This window comes from Pollicipes pollicipes, unplaced genomic scaffold (assembly GCF_011947565.3).
Source record: "Pollicipes pollicipes isolate AB1234 unplaced genomic scaffold, Ppol_2.1 Scaffold_5724;HRSCAF=6776_pilon_pilon_pilon, whole genome shotgun sequence".
Classification (NCBI taxonomy): domain Eukaryota; kingdom Metazoa; phylum Arthropoda; class Thecostraca; order Pollicipedomorpha; family Pollicipedidae; genus Pollicipes; species Pollicipes pollicipes.
The window spans coordinates 27423733-27440564 of NW_023596746.1; the positions used below are offsets into that span (position 1 = coordinate 27423733).

At 53.0% G+C, this 16832-nt stretch overlaps 1 protein-coding gene across 1 annotated transcript in view; it reads left to right on the forward strand.

Annotated features, from left to right (window-relative positions):
- LOC119102891 (kinesin-like protein KIN-14I) overlaps nt 1–16705 on the forward strand; it is a 21798-nt gene extending 5093 nt beyond the window's left edge. The window contains exons 3-9 of the mRNA XM_037226341.1: nt 8227–8425; nt 10189–10441; nt 11218–12132; nt 13654–13917; nt 14303–14673; nt 15358–15553; nt 16640–16705. Of these exons, the coding sequence (XP_037082236.1) occupies nt 8227–8425; nt 10189–10441; nt 11218–12132; nt 13654–13917; nt 14303–14673; nt 15358–15553; nt 16640–16705 (2264 nt within the window). The remainder of the gene's footprint in view (nt 1–8226; nt 8426–10188; nt 10442–11217; nt 12133–13653; nt 13918–14302; nt 14674–15357; nt 15554–16639) is intronic.
- The last annotated feature ends 127 nt before the right edge of the window (nt 16706–16832 follow it).

The following is a 16832-nucleotide window of genomic DNA, read 5'->3' on the forward strand; positions in this document are numbered from 1 at the left end:
AAGAAATATCGCTTCCTAGAAACCAGGAATGCTAGGAAAAGACCTGCGTTCGCCACAAATTTTTGGGACCCGCTCAGGACCCCTTCACAAATTTTGGGATCCAATGCAGCTCATGACTCACAGCCGCACCATTTTTTTTAGATGAGCCACATGATTCATTCATAAATGTGTATAAATGTGCTATACTGCAGCATGCAAAATATATTCAAATAGCCCACAAGCAAGTGTGTCATTTAACGATGGTTGATGACTGAGGGTGGTAAACCTAGCAGATCCAGTGCGGACAACGTTACCTTTCCTGTAACTTGCTACCAACCAGCTCCCTCAAGTCTCAGCACTAGGCTAGTACATTCTACCTGACACCCATGATTATAGGTACTAAACAATATTTCGCTGATTTTAGCATACGGCATAGGAATGTATAACGGTTGTGCCATGTGACATCCTTTGTTTCCTGCCTGGGATTTGGCAAAGCAAAGACCGGAATCAGCAATATTACGCTTGCTGGTTAGGCATTACAATAGCAAACTTTGTGGTGATGTTGCAAATAGCTGCATGAGGTATGTTGCATGCTGTTCATTTTAACACTCTGAAATGGTCTGTTAATTTGTCTGAGGAGAGCCGTGTTTTCTCTTGTTTCCATTCTAATTTGAGCCATATGGCTCACTGATACGACCTTGTTAGAAATGACTGGGTTCCGATAAAGCTCATGTAATTTACGACAAATATGGTTCAACTCATCGCTCAAAGCGACATTTTTTTTTTCTTAAGAGCCCACTCAGCTCGCTGCTCACCCCGAAATGATTGGCGCATGCGCAGTTGAACAATTCAGCTCCAGCCGAATATAAGTCTGGTTGGGGACAGGTCTTTGGTCCTCTGTTTTTTTGTGTCAAAACACACGCAATGGATGCCTCAGAGGCTGCCAAAAATTGGGCGGGATCGCAGGACATGCCGTAGAGGTGTCCTCAGAAAACTTCGGACGGAGCCGATCTCCAGGTTAGCGAGAGGGCTAAGCTCTTGTTTTGTAGGATGATTGTCACTCCACTGCCACATGATGGATTAGTATGTCACAAGAAATCTTAATAAAAGGTCAGTAAGCCTCATGGACATGATCCTCCGCTGAGCTAATTCCAGGCTTAGATTGTTGGTGAGTGGCACACATATTAAGGGCTTGCGATATCTGCATTAAAGAAGCTCTTGTTTGGTGCGAGGGTAGTCCCCATCTGGACTCAGTACAAAGGCTTGCAGTTCTAATAATAAATTTCCGAGATGATTGTCGGCCATCGTCGGTTTCATCAGATAATCATATGACACAATCAACTCTAGGTTTCTCAGATAATGAATCGGTCGTCTTCACAAGATCATTAAGTCATAAAGTCCACATAAAATGTATTAATCCACTGTCGAGAGACGGTGATAAATCCCAGTGCGTCAAACTCAGGTCTCGAGTGCGGCATTTGAGTGCGGGTCACCACGACTCTGGCATGGACCAGATCAACAGTGTTGCAGCAGTTACCAACTCCGCCCTGGTCGGGTCGACGCGACTGGTGGCCTGGTCCAAAATCGTCACTTCATTGGCCAGGCAGTCAGCAGCTTCGTTCCCATGATTAAACTGACACAACCCACTACCCAGTGCAGAGTCAGCTCGCCAATCTGTCGTATAAGGCATACACCAGCCTCTGCATTTTAGCAGAACCGTAAGGATCTGGCCGGATAGCTCGTCTGCAGCAGCTGATGACGTGATTTTGGGTCCGCGATGAGGCGGGTCTCATGGATGCGCTTTAGGTCTGAGACCGGCAGGCTGTATGCAACCCCCAGCGCTTCCAAAGAACAACCAGCTTAGTAGACGCCGCCCCTAAGGTTTTCGGAGGACACCTCCCGGCATGTCACGCAATCACATCAAAACTTTTGGAATCCTCTGGGGCATCCCTAAGACTTGTCTTGGCATCAAAACGTGCCCCTAGCAGCTTTGGTTACAGGGAAGCGGTCGCCTTTTAGGAACGCTGCACGGCGATCCACGGCCGGCGCAAGCCACGGGCGATAATCGGGGATTCCGCGTCCAGGCGCCAGGTGCCGACCCTGTTACATTAAGGGATCCTTGCATCATAAATAGGTAAAGAAACATGCCTGCTTCAGTTCTGTGTCGCTGCAAAGCATGGTCTCATGCACGAAGCCATGCCTAGTCACGATTTAGATTTTCAGGACAATTTGACCTTTCATGGGGTCCATTACGATCAGTTGTTGACCAAGTAACATACAACGAATTGCTAATCACGAGATATTTCTGAAGCCCTTCCATCGGCTCGTTTTTCGTTGTGATGCCCCATCTTTCTTAGTTTGGAAACTCCAGATGGATCGCATGAACCCCCTCCCATCAGTCTCCGTCCGCGCTATGTGAAACGACTAATCGGGGTGACGGTTAAACGATGCGCAGCCCGGTGCGAACGCCTCCCAGCCCTGCGTCTGACCTGCGGCTTCTCCTGCGCCGGACAGCCGCCCCTGGCTCGGACACGCGGCTCCTCCTGAGCCGGACGGCCGCTCTTGTCTCGGACACGCGGCCCCTCCTGTGCCGGACTCGCGGCCTCTCCTGTGCCGGACACACGGCCTCCCCTGTGCCCGACGGCCGCCCCTGTCTCGGACACGCGGTCCCTCCTGTGCCGGACACTTGGCCTCTTCTGTGCCGGACACGCGACAGTTCCAAGGATCGAATAGTGTTGCTCCAACGATCGGTTAGCCACCGCTGCAATAAGGTACTGTCGCCGCATGCTCCGTTAAGATACAGAGCACTAAATGCACCATGCGTGAATATGTTCATAACGGATTAGAGGACAAATGGTAGGGACAGCTGCGATACGTAGCTGCCCAGATGCTACTTTGAAAGGTCGCAATATGTTCCATGGGCGGTACTGTGAAAACTGTGATATGAAAAACTGTGATATGAAACAGCATAACAAGTTTCAACCCAAGGTAACACATTTTGTAACAGACAAGGTGTGTACAACTGATAGCAAAGCAATGGAGAGGGATTTTCTGGATGGATTAAGCCCTGTAAGAGCTCTTTCTCCAACACTAGCGTTGCCAAGCACGTCGTGGAATAGTACAGTTGTGATTATGATACAGAGCTGACCAAACATGCTCTCGCTTTTCACTGTGCATGCAAAGCCTTAGGCTTGAACAGAACCAATGCCTTAATCCGTGCTTACGAAGCCTTAGGTTTGAACCGAGACAGTGCCTTTCTCCGTGCATGCGACACCTGAGGTTTGAACCGAATCAATTGTGCTCACCGGCGTTAAACTGGCCTCATGCACTAAGACCCACGCCCTAACCACCGATACTTTTGGTAATGCCAGCAAATGCTACTTAAGTACAAATGGAATCCACAACACGAAAACATTCATGGTGTTTATGACGCATTGCACATCATGCATCCCTGTTTTGTGTAGTTTATGGCTTTCAAAGCTGTATTGCAACGGTTTCTGATAGATTCGGTTCCAGTTGACAATTAAGGCTGGTCCAAATTTCGTCGCTGACCGAAAAGACACCTGTTCATCACAGGATAGGCCAAGGGTAAACGTCGCCAGGCATATACTCGGTCGGGTCAAGGCGCCCGCAACGAACCTTCAGGACACACCATTCATCAACCCCCCCCCCCCCCCCCCAGAACAATCGCAATGACACCCCGCTGCTATGAACACAGCTGCAAAGTAAATGTCTGCCTTGTAACGTTCATCCGATGGCGACGGTCCGGTCCATCCGATCCGGTGGCGCATTTTAACACTGAGTCACCGCGACACATGTCCGTCATCCGGTCTTTTGTGCGCTAAATTTTCTATCGTATTTCATCACCGAAACATAAACGCATAGCAACAATTATTAAATTGCCTTGTAGCTGCGCCAACCTAAGCTCTCAGAGAGGGTCCAGTGTACTTCACTCAGCGGTGATCCTTAAAGTGTGTATCATCATCATGGGATCCACGTGTGGATTTCCCACAAATCGGATGATTTGTAATCAGTCATAAGCTCCTTGAACAGAATGAGCTCACCATCACCAATGCGTAGAGCAAACAACGGAGTCAAATACCGCGGACGATTTTATCCACGCAATAAAAAACAGCAGGTAACCGGACAAAAGCCTTCCACGACCACCGTGCGGCTGCTGCCGAGTAACCAGCTATCTTCGATACCACGGGCCAGAGATCAAAGTTGTGAATTCTATAATACCTGTGCTACCGACGACGCGCCGACTCGGCGAAGTTGCCGTGCATAAACAAAACGTTGTCTATGTTCATGCAGAGTGGTTTAATAGGGCATCACCGTACCACATGACGTCATTGGTCGGTATAGAAGGCCAGGTTCGGTTACGATATCTCTCTATCGGGTAATATCCAAACCAATAGTTCAAGACTTACCAGGAAGTGGTAACTTCCCAACCTCTGGACGCCATGGACGCTGGCTGTTATGATCTTTGAATGTTGCGGTTGCTACTAGCTTGGATGTTGTGGTTCTCTTCTGTCCGGGGACATAGGACGACTTTTGGATTTTATGAAAGCTGGATGCTGCGATTCTGGGTGTTTTACATTGCATGTTATCAACTCCGGATGTTTCAATACGCATCCGCGCCTGTTAGTCGCTGCACGTTGTGTTCCATCTAATCCATCAACCACAACCCACTAGCACACGTCTGGCACGTTTGCTGAGCGCCTCATCTAGAAAAATAGCGTGCACCCCAAAACGGGCGCCACAGATGTGCGTGGCATCGTAGTGAAAGCCGTGCACGTGCTCCCATTACGCGTGTCGTGCGGCGGCGCGGCGCTCCAGTTGATGTCGGACGGCGGCGGCACGCTGAGGTCGGGCTGGGCGCGGGTCGTGCCGTCCGCCGCCGCCCGTCCGTCCGTCTCCGGCTCCGTGAGTACTGTTAGCTGCCGGGCAGTGGTGCCGGGCCACAGTCGGCCGGGCCGCTGGCATCCGCCCGCACCACACGTCCGGCCGTCGCCCCCGCGGACGGTGGTGACGCTTGTGACGGTGGTGCCGACAGTGGATTCGTAGCGTGGTTGGGACACGGAGAGCCCAGTAAGCCCAGTTAACAGATCGGTGGGAGTCGCGTTGGACTCGATGCTGGCTAGCTACTTCGCCTCTCTCCGACCTGGTAAGGTTTTCAGGCTCGGCGCTCTCGTTCTCAGTATGGCCGTCGGGGTGGCTTTTCGATGCACTGCATCGCCTCCACACAGAAGTTAACGTGCTTGTTTTAAATCCGCGTATGCTGTTTCAACAACCACGAATCTCCGTCAAAAGTTAAGGTGATTAGCAAAGGAAATTCTGCAAAGCCGTGCCTTTTACTTCACGGAAGGATTAAGACGGCGCGTTAGTATCTTACATAGAATATTGCTCGAACTTTTGCATTCGACTAGTGTGTTAGCATGCATAGCCGCTTCTGCCAATAAGCTTTCCGGCTGCTGTCAGGTGTTCTTGAGTCCTGAGAAGGCCTGGATGATGTCAACAACACCTGACGACGGCTGAACGTTGGATGTACGCTAACACATCAGAACAGGACGATACCACACGATACGATGCGATAGCCTAAGCAATCCCCCCCCCCCCAAGCGTGCTCAGTGTGTTTGTACGCTTTGGGGGTTGGACGTAGTGCAAGGGTATTGAAGAAGGCAAAATATTCTAAGGGCATTTATTTGCCCTTGTCGCTCGGAATCTTTTTCAGAAGGTGATGTCGCACAAAGTGTTCCTATTCCCGTCCAAAAGCCTGTCATTCACGTGCTGTACCAGCGGCAATGTATGCGCATGTCATGCTCCCTTCGTTCAAAAGATTAACTTCTTAGCTGATTTCCAAGCGGCCGATTAAATTGTGTTCGCCCCGTTATTTGCTCGTATAGCCATATGTTTCTGCGTGGGTGACAAAGTCTTGACACGGCTTAAAAATTGTATGGTCGCTTCAATAGAATGTCATGACAACGGGGAAAATAAGCCAACAGGTCCGTAGGAGCGCGCAAACAAAACATGAATCCTACGCTCACGCAGCCACATGCCTCATCCATCCTAAAAATAGAGCACGCTCCAAAATACTTCCACAGACTAAAGCCAACGCCGCCATTGTCTAGTAGCTCGCAGCCAGATGTGACGTCCTGTCCGCGGGCGTGAGACCGGGCACGTGCCTCCCGCGGCGTCGCGGGAGATGCCCGCTGCGGCTGGTTCCCGCGGCCGCCGTGGCCGCCGTCGGGCGGCGGAACTGGGCCAATTTGGCGCGCCACGCCGCCGTCGGGGGCGCGCGCGTGACGCGCAGCTGGAACGGGCAGCGGCTCGACACTGGCGGTCCGCTGGAACGGGTCACGGCCGGCGGCGCCCGGTCGCGGCGCGAGCTGCCGTGTCACTGACCCGGCCGAACGGTAACTAGCGCAGCCAAGAGAGGGCGTTAGGGGTAAGTGCTTTTCCTGGAGTTCCAAGGTACTGAGCTGGGTCCTGGAACTCCAGACACTTCAAATATTTGTTTCCTTATTCTTTCAGGACAGTTTTCGGCAGGAAGGAATTGGAAATAGGCCTTGCAAGACCCCTGCCAACATGCCACTGGCAACAGGCCGCTGGCAGCATTCCCTGAAGGCCTCTCGGGTTTCTGGCCCTCCTGTTAGGACCTCAAGGCAGGACATAACAGCAGGCATTCCGGTGTAGCTGGAGGATGATATCTTACTACCACTGCAGCTGCATTAGGGTCATGACGGCTGAGGGATGCGATGGTTTCCTAAACAAATATTTCTGCCATAATTATCTCAGTAAAATGCCATAAGCCATAAGTTCAGTCAACACATTTTGTCCATATTAACACTAAAACCAGTGCCTCTTTGATGTTGCAACCACTTCAGTAACAAATTTTTATCGACGAACGTTGCACACATTTAAAGTAAGGCCTATTTGCCCTCCTTTTTCATACAAATGAGCTGGTATTGAGAGAACTAGGGGATAGCTGATTTCATCCCTCCTCATCAGTACGCGTCTTAAAGGAAGGATCCTCTCATTTGCCTGCCAGGACCGGCGATGTTGTCAGAGATCCTTCGGGAAAGCCCTCCTCTTCCCTGAACCCAGCACCAAATCTCGTCTATGCCTCTGCAAGCAGGCCACGGGTTCTTTCGTCGGCCTGACGTTTCCATAATGTCAGCGACCGGGTGCAGTTCCGCCTGTGTTGGTGCGCTGCGACGGGTGCGGATTTTACCTCGATTGATGACCTAGTGGAACGCCACACGAGTATAACACCAGACGGGTATGGATATGCGCTTCGGAAAGTGACTGCCAGGTTTGGGCTGCGGATATTAACAGCATCCATACTAGGAATATCCGTTGAGGACAGCGACACTGCAAACATGGCAGCGACGTCCCACGCTGCTGACTGAGCCCTCGGTCAAGCCCTCCACTCGCATGCGACGTGCATCTTCTGAAAGCAGACAAGTGGAACCTCCATTCAGGAGCCTCATGCTCGAGAAAGACACGCCGCGGGAGCTAATATGGAGAAGGCGGCCTGCGGGGTAGCGTAATCAGCTGAGCGTTAGACGTAGGGTGTCTGGTACAACATGACTGTCAATTCCCCACGTTAGAGCTAGTTTTCGCATGCGCGGTGAAATGCATCACCAAACAACAGATAAGAAAAACGGGTGAGCTGATAGAATTGATTCGTCACTATTGAGAGCTGTCATTTCCTTGCCACACCAATTTGAGGAGTTCCAGTTTTGTCTCTCTCGTTTCCGAGAAAGGTCATATTGGCTGCAAATGCCTTGGGAATTCCTGGCGCGAACGGTCACATCAAGCTGGACCTGTTCCTCCGAACGGTGACGCGCAGAATGTCTCCAGGCGACCAGCGCTCATGCCACAATCACAGGTCCACCCAAATACGCGCGACACACTGCGCGGCGCTGAGTCGCCGGCACGCCTGTGTCCACTGGCAATCAGTATCTGTCGTGCTTCTGTGGAGAAGAGAAGCTATGCATTGCTCCAGACATGTGTTTCAGTCTTCTGGCGGCAGTCTGATGGGATAGATATCTGACCCAGGCGTCTAGCCCCACAGGGGACGCGCGGCACGACTGTGTGGTGTGGATCCGACCCGCGCATCTGACACCACAGGGGACGCGCAGCACGACTGTGTGGTGTGGATCTGACCAGCGCGTCTGATCCCATGGGGACGCGCAGCACGACTGTGTGATGTGGATCTGACCCGCGCGTCTGACCCCGCAGGGGACGCACAGCACGACTCGGGCACGGCCGGCCACGAGCCCGATAGTCTGGAGGCGATGCGGACGGTGCTGACAGACGAGCCGACCCGACCCGGCTCAGGTCACTCGGTGGAGCTGGAGCCGGCCGTGCTGCTGCACCTGGAGCGGTGCGCCCACAGGAAGACGCGCCGACAGCTGCAGCTGCTCCAGAACGGCGTCAGGTCAGACACGGAGGCACTCACTCGCTGCCGGACTTTTCGATCAGACGCGGGGTGACACATTGGCCGCCGGACACAAGAGGCACACACTCCGCACAGAACATCAACAGGTACGGAGATTACTCACTTGCCACACAGAACATTGCCAGGTGCGGAGATTGTACACTCGCCACAGAGCGGAATTAAACACAGGGAATACACACTCGCCACAGAGCGGAGTCAGACACAGAGAATACACACTCGCCACAGAGCGGAGTCAGACACAGGGAAATACGCACTCGCCACAGAGTGGAGTCGGACGCGAAGAGCACAGAATCCCTGCAGAACGAACTCAGACATGGAGGGAGCTCGCCAGATAACAGAGTCAGATGCAGAGCGTACCCACGCGGCACCGAACAGAGTGAGAATAAGAGTTCACATGAGCGTTACAGAGGAGGCAGCCTGGGCAGCTTGACAACCCTTGCTACAAAGAGTGGCTCGGAGGCACACAACCGATTCAAAACACAGTCAGATAATCTGACCATCCATTTCGAAACTTCCCAGCCATATTTCTGCATCTGAAGGTGAGCACCTTTTCAGAGCAATGACTTCTGGTGATTCGAGCTTTCTCCGGCCCACCCTGGGGACGCCTGTGTATTATGACATCTTGGAGCACGCAGAGAACAATGAGGAAGTCATTTGTTTGAGGAATGTCTCCAGAATAGTCGATCGCATAATTCGCAACCACGGGCTGATAACAGAGCCTCATCTTAGATAACAGGCGTCTGCTGTCAGCAAAAGTAATTATGAACGTCCGTGAGAGCCAAGGTAGCAGACTGCCAGCGACGAACCCCACCCTTCACATGCTTCGCGGCAGGTTGTTTCAGTAGTCATGGATGACAGTCGTCACTACCCATTCATGAACATCATGATTGCTTTCTCCCCGCTGTGCGAGCGTTCCACTCACGAACTTTTCTATTCGAGAGCAAGAGGCACGTCACGGCCATTGTGAGCTCCCAGCAGAGCGTGACCATGGAAGGCGTCCTGCCCGGTTATAGACTGGTTTAGTCGATGTTCTGCAGTCTTTCGTCTGCACTAGGATGGTTCGTTCTGGATTGTTTTGTAAAGATGACAGCTTTATCCAACTTCGACTCATCAAATTAACAGATTGATGACAAATTTGGATGAGCTCAGGCGCCTGAACCCTCGCCGCGAGCGTCCTATGCTTGATCAAAGGCTTTATTGAACACAATTGCCCTACACGAATGACAAATGTATCGGAAAGTCGCGGTCGTCATCATGTAATGTTCTGCCACTGCCACTGAATGGCACAACAAATGCAGGCAAACGCGACAGAACCATGAGACAAAGTGGAATAGAGCGAGCTGTGTTTCGTATCCCGCGACAGCCGTGGCATTTTGAGTGAAGTGAGAAGACCGTGACTGTCACACGCCGGCGTCGCCATGAATGGGGCTTGACATCGTGCGTGTGACACCGGCGGGTGGATTCTTCAGGACACTTGTCGTCGGTATGCTTGTTAGAAAACTGCATGCTGCATAACGGTTTGCGGTGTCTTAGGCGTTCTGTCCTCCCAATGTTCAGATCTGCAACAGGCTGTTTTATTTCACACATGAAGTAAACGAACCACCAAACTTTTTCTGTCATGTTTCAATAAATGAAGCCGCGTTTTCGGAACTACCGGCTGAGCAAAGGAAGGATGCATGTGTGACTGCGTTACTCGTAGCGTGCAAGTGCTCTCGGGGAGATGCTTATCCGCATGCTTTCAGCTCTCTGGACACACCGAAGCGTCAACAGGTAGCGAGCGAGCTGGAGTCGCTGCACATCGAGTCGGAGCAGAGCCTCAACTCGCTGGAGACGCTTGCTTCGCTGGCCAGCTCGGACCGGCTGCTGGACGAGCTGAAGCTGCGCGAGATGACCATCTCGCAGCTGCGCAGCCGCGTGCTGCAGCTGGAGCGGGCGCGGCTCGACAAGATACCCATGGACCCGGCCAGGGAAATCACCCGGCTCCAGAGCAGCGTGGTAAGCACCTGACGCAGGTGATGCTTCCATTCTTGGATCCATGAGCCAGATGGAGTCTTCCCCATATGATTTTATCAAGCAAAAACACGCGAAGTTTTTTCCAGTCTTTGCTTCCGACGGCTCACCTGCCGTGTGATGTTCAGCTCTTACTCAGAACTCCACGGACATACCAACGGCAACCAGACGGAGCTGGCATTTAATTAACTCCACCGCCAATCAACTTTATCCAATTTCTCCCTTCAGCTCTGCATTGCCAGTCCGCCCACAATGACGTCAGCCGCAAGGCTTGCTGCGCACGCCATCACTACCTCACTGCGTCATCTGGAACGCGCGATCCGTGTTGAAATCGGCACAAGATCGGCCCCGCTCCGTCACTGCCCAGAGCTGGAGGGCTCCGCCGTTCATGCGTTGTCGTTAACGCGGCCGAAGCGTGCCGGGCGCGACGCAACTCGGGGCGTGTGACACAGCGCGCACGCGGCTCTCAGTCAACAATTACCGCCGGCCGTCCGGGCGTCGCCGAACGGTAAAAGTGTGAGAACTTTCGGAGCCGGACGCTCGATGAGTGGTGTGGCGATAGCCTGGCGTTAGTCGCTTGGTGTCGTGGCCGCCTGCCGACGGCGCAGTCCGCAGTCTGCGAGCCATTGCCGCCGAGCTAAGTGGCCCGTCTTGTGGTGTCTGTTCGGACGGCGCAGTGAGGCGGGTTAGACTGGAGAGGCGCCATGACGCTCAAGTGGCGCGGTAGCTGGCGCGCCCACCGCTCCGTGTCCCTGTTGCAGGTGCAGCTGGAGCGAGTGCGGGACGAGCTGACGCTGCAGAACTTTACGCTCAAGTCGAAGCTGGCCGAGTTCACGCAACAGCTCAGCAACTCGGGGGTGCCGTTCTCGCTGGACTCGCAGCCGCCGACGAACGGTGTCGGCAAGCACGACACCCTCGACGCCAGCAGCCTCACCACCAACATATCGTCCGGCTCTCTGGACGACGGCGGCGATCCTCAGAACAGCGGCAGCCACAGACCGAACGGGGTGGACCACAAATCCACCTACAAAATCGGCACGGAAAGTGGTGAGCTTCGAAAGCTGCGCTTCACGGTGACGGAGCTGCGCAGCCGAGACGCCGAGCAGCGGCAACGCATCTCCGAGCTGGAGACGCAGCAGCGGAACCGGCGGAACCATGACGACCAGCTGCGTGCCCTGGAGGCCCGCCTGGAGGAGACCCGCAGCCGGCAGGAGGTGACGGAGCGGGATCTGTCCGCGAAAAAGGAGGAATATACGACGCTGAAACTGGACTTTGACAGGGTGAAGGAGGAGAACGGTCGCCTGAAGGACGACCTCAGCCGGGTGATGATGCAGGAGATGGAGAACAGCAGCAAGCTGATGCGTCTCGGCGACTGCGAGAGTGAGCTGGGACGACTGCTGGACGATCACCGCACCCTGTCCGAGAGTCTCCACCATGAGCGGCTGCTGCGGAAGAAGTACTACAACATGATGGAGGAGCTGAAGGGTCGGATCCGCGTGTTCTGCCGGCTGAGGCCGCTGAACGAGACGGAGCGAAGACGGGGCGGAGCGGCGGCCATCAACTGCGCCGACGAGTTCACGCTCTGCGTGGACGGCGACAAAGGTCAGCGTGAGATCCAGTTCGACAAGGTCTTCACCGACGACACGTCTCAGGAGAGGATATTCGAGGAGGTCGAGGTGAGTTACTGGGGCGACGCACCACATCTAAGCGAGTGCGTCTTTAGTGCCTGGCCTTGCTCACAGCTCTCGCGCATACACAGTCCCATGATATTACCAGCGGGCGTTCCATTGTGTCTGTATCAAACACCTGAAATTGACCCACAAGTATAAGCACCCCATTTAAAAAACACAACAGCAAAATAAGCATTAGCACTGCAGCGGGAATCCGTTCTTAGCAGCCTCCCGTTTGAAGAACAACAGAGAAGCCAAAGGTGTCTTTGCGCCGCAGCGGTGGTCATGACAACAACAGTTGTAAACAGCGGCGCTTCCAAAAACGAAACGCAGTAGCGCGCAATCCCTTCGACGCCTTGTAATTTCATCAGCACCTTCAAGCCGTCATATCACCTCATGCGACAAACGATTAGCTGTCTAGCGGCGGCGCATCATCATCCTGATCATCACATACCGTGTCGTTGCCTCAGTCGCAGCATTTACGTTAAACGCCAAGCCCAGCTCCTCAGTGGTAGGATGGTAAACCTCGGAAACTATGTTCGTCCTACATTCGGGTAATTGCTGTAAATTCCTACCTCTCCATCCAATCTTCAGGCAATTGAACTGACATGAGCATGGCAACCACATCAAAGGACGGGATGGAAGATGTGGGGAGAAACACAGTCGCACCACGGATCGTGAGATGAGCAAATGAATTTGGTGTCACAGCTGGTGGCGGCCCGCACACGGCTTGTGAGAAGTGAAGCCTGAATATAGTCAGGCGGGCGTGAAGTTAATGACGCCGCGGTACACGGTGCATGTCGCCTCCGTTAGAACAACGCGAAACGCTCCTGCTCCACCGACTTTGCACGCTCGTGTAGTGCTCCGTAACGTACGCGGAAGTAATGTCCGTGTTTTGGAGCTCCGCTGATATGCTGGCGTGTTTGAGACCACCTCGCAATATGGCGAAATTGGTTCTTCTTACAAATTTACAGATCGCGGAGTGCATATTCTTGCATCGGGGAGCGGTCACCCACTTTGCGTTGTTTGTGCTTCTCAGCTTGCGCGGCACCAATACGGTCTCTCTTTTACCCGCTCACAGTGGCGACACCAGCCATCAGTTCATACCGTGCTGGACCCATTCTCAGCCGTGCGCAACGAAAATGCTATAAGCTATGACATCTTCTACGGCGCTGTCGTTCGCCACGTTTTCCCTTAGCCTGTAAAATGGGGCTCGGGGGTTCGTACACATCCTCGCTCGCCCGGCGACGATTTATTTAACAAGTCGAATTTACAGTCGTAGGTGTTGCAACGCAGGTGTGTGCTGGCTATGATGCAAGCCGTTTGTGGACACATGTAGAGACGATTAATTGTCAAAACACTATTTTAGTAATGGGCATTATTATCGACTCGGCGCACTACTTGCCAAAGCATTTTCATGCTTGCTTCGACGAGCACTCGCAACACACGCCGCTGTACTCACGAACTTACTGCCTTGCACGTGAGCTGGAGCACTTCATCCCATTTCCCGGCCCCCACGCTCCGCAGTCTCTGATCCAGTCGAGCCTGGACGGCTACAACGTGTGCATCTGCGCGTACGGCCAGACCGGCTCCGGCAAGACGTACACCCTGCTGGGGGACGAGCGGCAGCCGGGCGTGGTGCCCCGCGCCTTCCAGCGCCTCTTCCAGCTGACGGAGGCGCGCAGCGGCCAGTTCAGCTACGCCGTCAGCGCCTACATGCTGGAGCTGTACAACGACCGGCTGCTCGACCTGCTCGCGCCGCCCGGCTCGAGGCCGGGCGATAAGTTGGAGGTTAGTGCGCCGGAGGTCTAGCATGCGATAGACGGTCGGCAGATCCACAACTGCAGCCACCAGTCGAGAGCCATTACAGCATTGCATATGGCGCAAGCTTGAATACTGTACAAGCAGGCGCAGTTTGCTATTCCATTGGATAGTGGAATCTGCTCGCAACAGCGCGGAGGATTGCACTTGATCTGTTTGGATCATGGTGTTGTTCCTTGATGGCTGTAATGGCCAAAGCAACTGCAGTTTTATCGTGTGACATTGGTTCTCGCTTCCAAAATGAAACGGGCACACGTAAACTGCATCCACACATGCCCGTGCACTGACCAGTGTGGATACATGAAATGCAAAATTTCCGATAATCTAACACCGTGGCGCTTCCAATGTGCCTTAGGTGAAGAAGGACAAGCGAGGCCTGGTGCACGTGCAGGGCGCCACGGTGACGGCGTGCCAGGACGCAGCCCAGCTGCAGCGGCTGTTCCAGCAGGCGGTCAGTACGCGGCACACGGCCGCCACCCGGCTCAACGTGGCCAGCTCGCGCTCCCACCTGGTGATCGGCGTCACGGTCGAGGCCACCAGCCGCGTCAACGGCACCGTCTTCAGCGGCAAGCTCAGCCTGCTCGACCTGGCCGGCAGCGAGCGCGTCGCCAAGTCGGGCGCCACCGCTGACCAGCTGAAGGAGGCCAACGCCATCAACCGCTCGCTGTCGGCGCTGGCCGACGTCATCTCGTCCCTGGCCGCCGAGCAGAGCTTCATCCCTTACAGGTCTGTGACGTAATGACGTCATCCATAGCCGAGCAGAGCTTCATCCTATACAGGTCAGCGACGTCACAGTGACGTCATCCATAGCCGAGTGTAGCTTCATACCCTTCAGTTCAGTGACCTCATAGTGCGACAGTCGTGGCTGAGTGGAGCTTTATTCTCTACAGCTCAGTTATGTCGATCAAAGGTGAACCGGATGTCACCCCTACACAAAAGTAATGATGTTTATAGCCGAGCTTCATTCTTTGCGGGTAAGTCAGTTCATGATTACGTCATCCATGGTCGACAGTAGCTTCATACCCTATAGTTCAGTGACGTCATAGTAACGTTAGCCATAGCCGAGCGCAGCGCCGTGTGCTGTATGTCAGTGACGTCATAATGACGTCACTCAGCGGAGCAGAACGTCGTGTCCCATAGGTCAGTAATAATGACGTCATCCGCATCCGAGCAGAGCTTTATTCTCTGACCCGTGCAAGCTTGTGACGTCATAGGGGCGACAGCTGTAGCCGATTAATGTTGTCCACTCTACATATTAGTTAGTAGTGGCGTTATCCATAGGGGAGCAGAGGTGAATGTTCCACACGTAATTTAGTTTATAATGAGCTCGCCTAGAGCTAACGTGGGCTTTGAGCCATATCAGCCTGTGGTTGGAAGTGAGTTGACGCTTGACGAATACGATGTCGACAGGAACAGCAAGCTGACGATGCTAATGCAGGACAGCCTTGGCGGCAACGCCAAAACTCTGATGTTCGTCAACATCTCGCCGGGGATCTACAACATAGACGAGACGATGGTGTCACTCATGTATGCTTCCCGTGTAAAACAAATCACCAACTCGGCAGCTAGAAACGCAGAGAACAAGGAAATCACCAGGCTAAAAAACGTTAGTATGGATTCGCACTTGGCAGGAGCAAGAAAGACCTTCAGCTCCCGTTTTTTCGCTATTACAAGCATAGATTTCTCATTTTGAGATAATGACCTTCAGTTTACCGGGAGGTACTAACTGAACGATGTTATAAAGCAAGCATTGGTTATAAGCACGACTAAGCGCGGCTTGAAACTTCGAGTACTGTCAATATAGCCGATCTCTGTTTTATAACGTCGTTTAGCCGGTACCTCCCGGTATACATAGGTTAGATAACTCAGTATAGGCACCCAGAATATCGGTTGCTTTAGGTGTCCTCCGGAATTGGGGTACGGAACAGAACCTCGGGCCATCGGCTCCCGAACGTTACCGTCCTCACGCCGTGACGTCATTACAGATCACTTTTTGTGGGAGCGGCAGACGGGGTGATGGGGTACATTGTGCCGCACAGTGCGGACCTGGAACGCTCTTAATCCAGTGAGGTTGCTTTACTCACGCTTTATGGCTGGGTGCTGGCGCCGGAAGGTGAAACATCTAAAATGAGAGAAATCGAAATCATGCAATGTGACTGGCTAGCCAGGGGTGTGGTTTCCTACTCATTCTTCAGCCCACGATTTTGGGCTCCAGCCCCTAACGTTGAGAAGAACTTGGGATTATCCCGCGGCGAAGTCGCTTAATTGGCGTGTTTTGGGCTATGTTTCGGCATTTTTCACCGCTATGCCCCTGTCCCTCATTTTGTGAAACTGCGTTCCTGGCCTGACGTGACTGTATGCCTTACTGATCGTATTTAGACGCATTTTTCCCCATTTCTTTTTTTGTATCTGAGCTTTATTTCTAATATGCTCAGCGAGGTCACAAGTCTGACATATTTCTCCGTGTACTTTCCGCAAGTTATGATCATGTCTGTTTTCCGCCCGTTATCCCCCGTTTTTACATCATGTAATTGTTATTGATTGCTTCCCTTGTACCCATCGAGTGCCAGTTGTTACTTCCGACTTATGAATGGACATTTCTCGCTGGATCTAAGGAGAAGAGCTCCATAAGCATCTCCGATATCCAGCAAGAGATTTGGCTTTCACTTGGTGATACCTACCCTTTCCACAGATTATCGCGAAACTGAAGCAGAAGTGCGAGACTGCCCAGTCCTGCGGCGAGGAATTCGATAGCTGACCGAACTGAACCCACACTCAACTGAACTGCTTAAGATCTCAGTAAACCAAGTTCAGTCGAAGTGAGCCGCCGATTATTCACTCGTTGTTTGCACACCAGTTCGCGTTTAATAGGTTCACAAGCGATT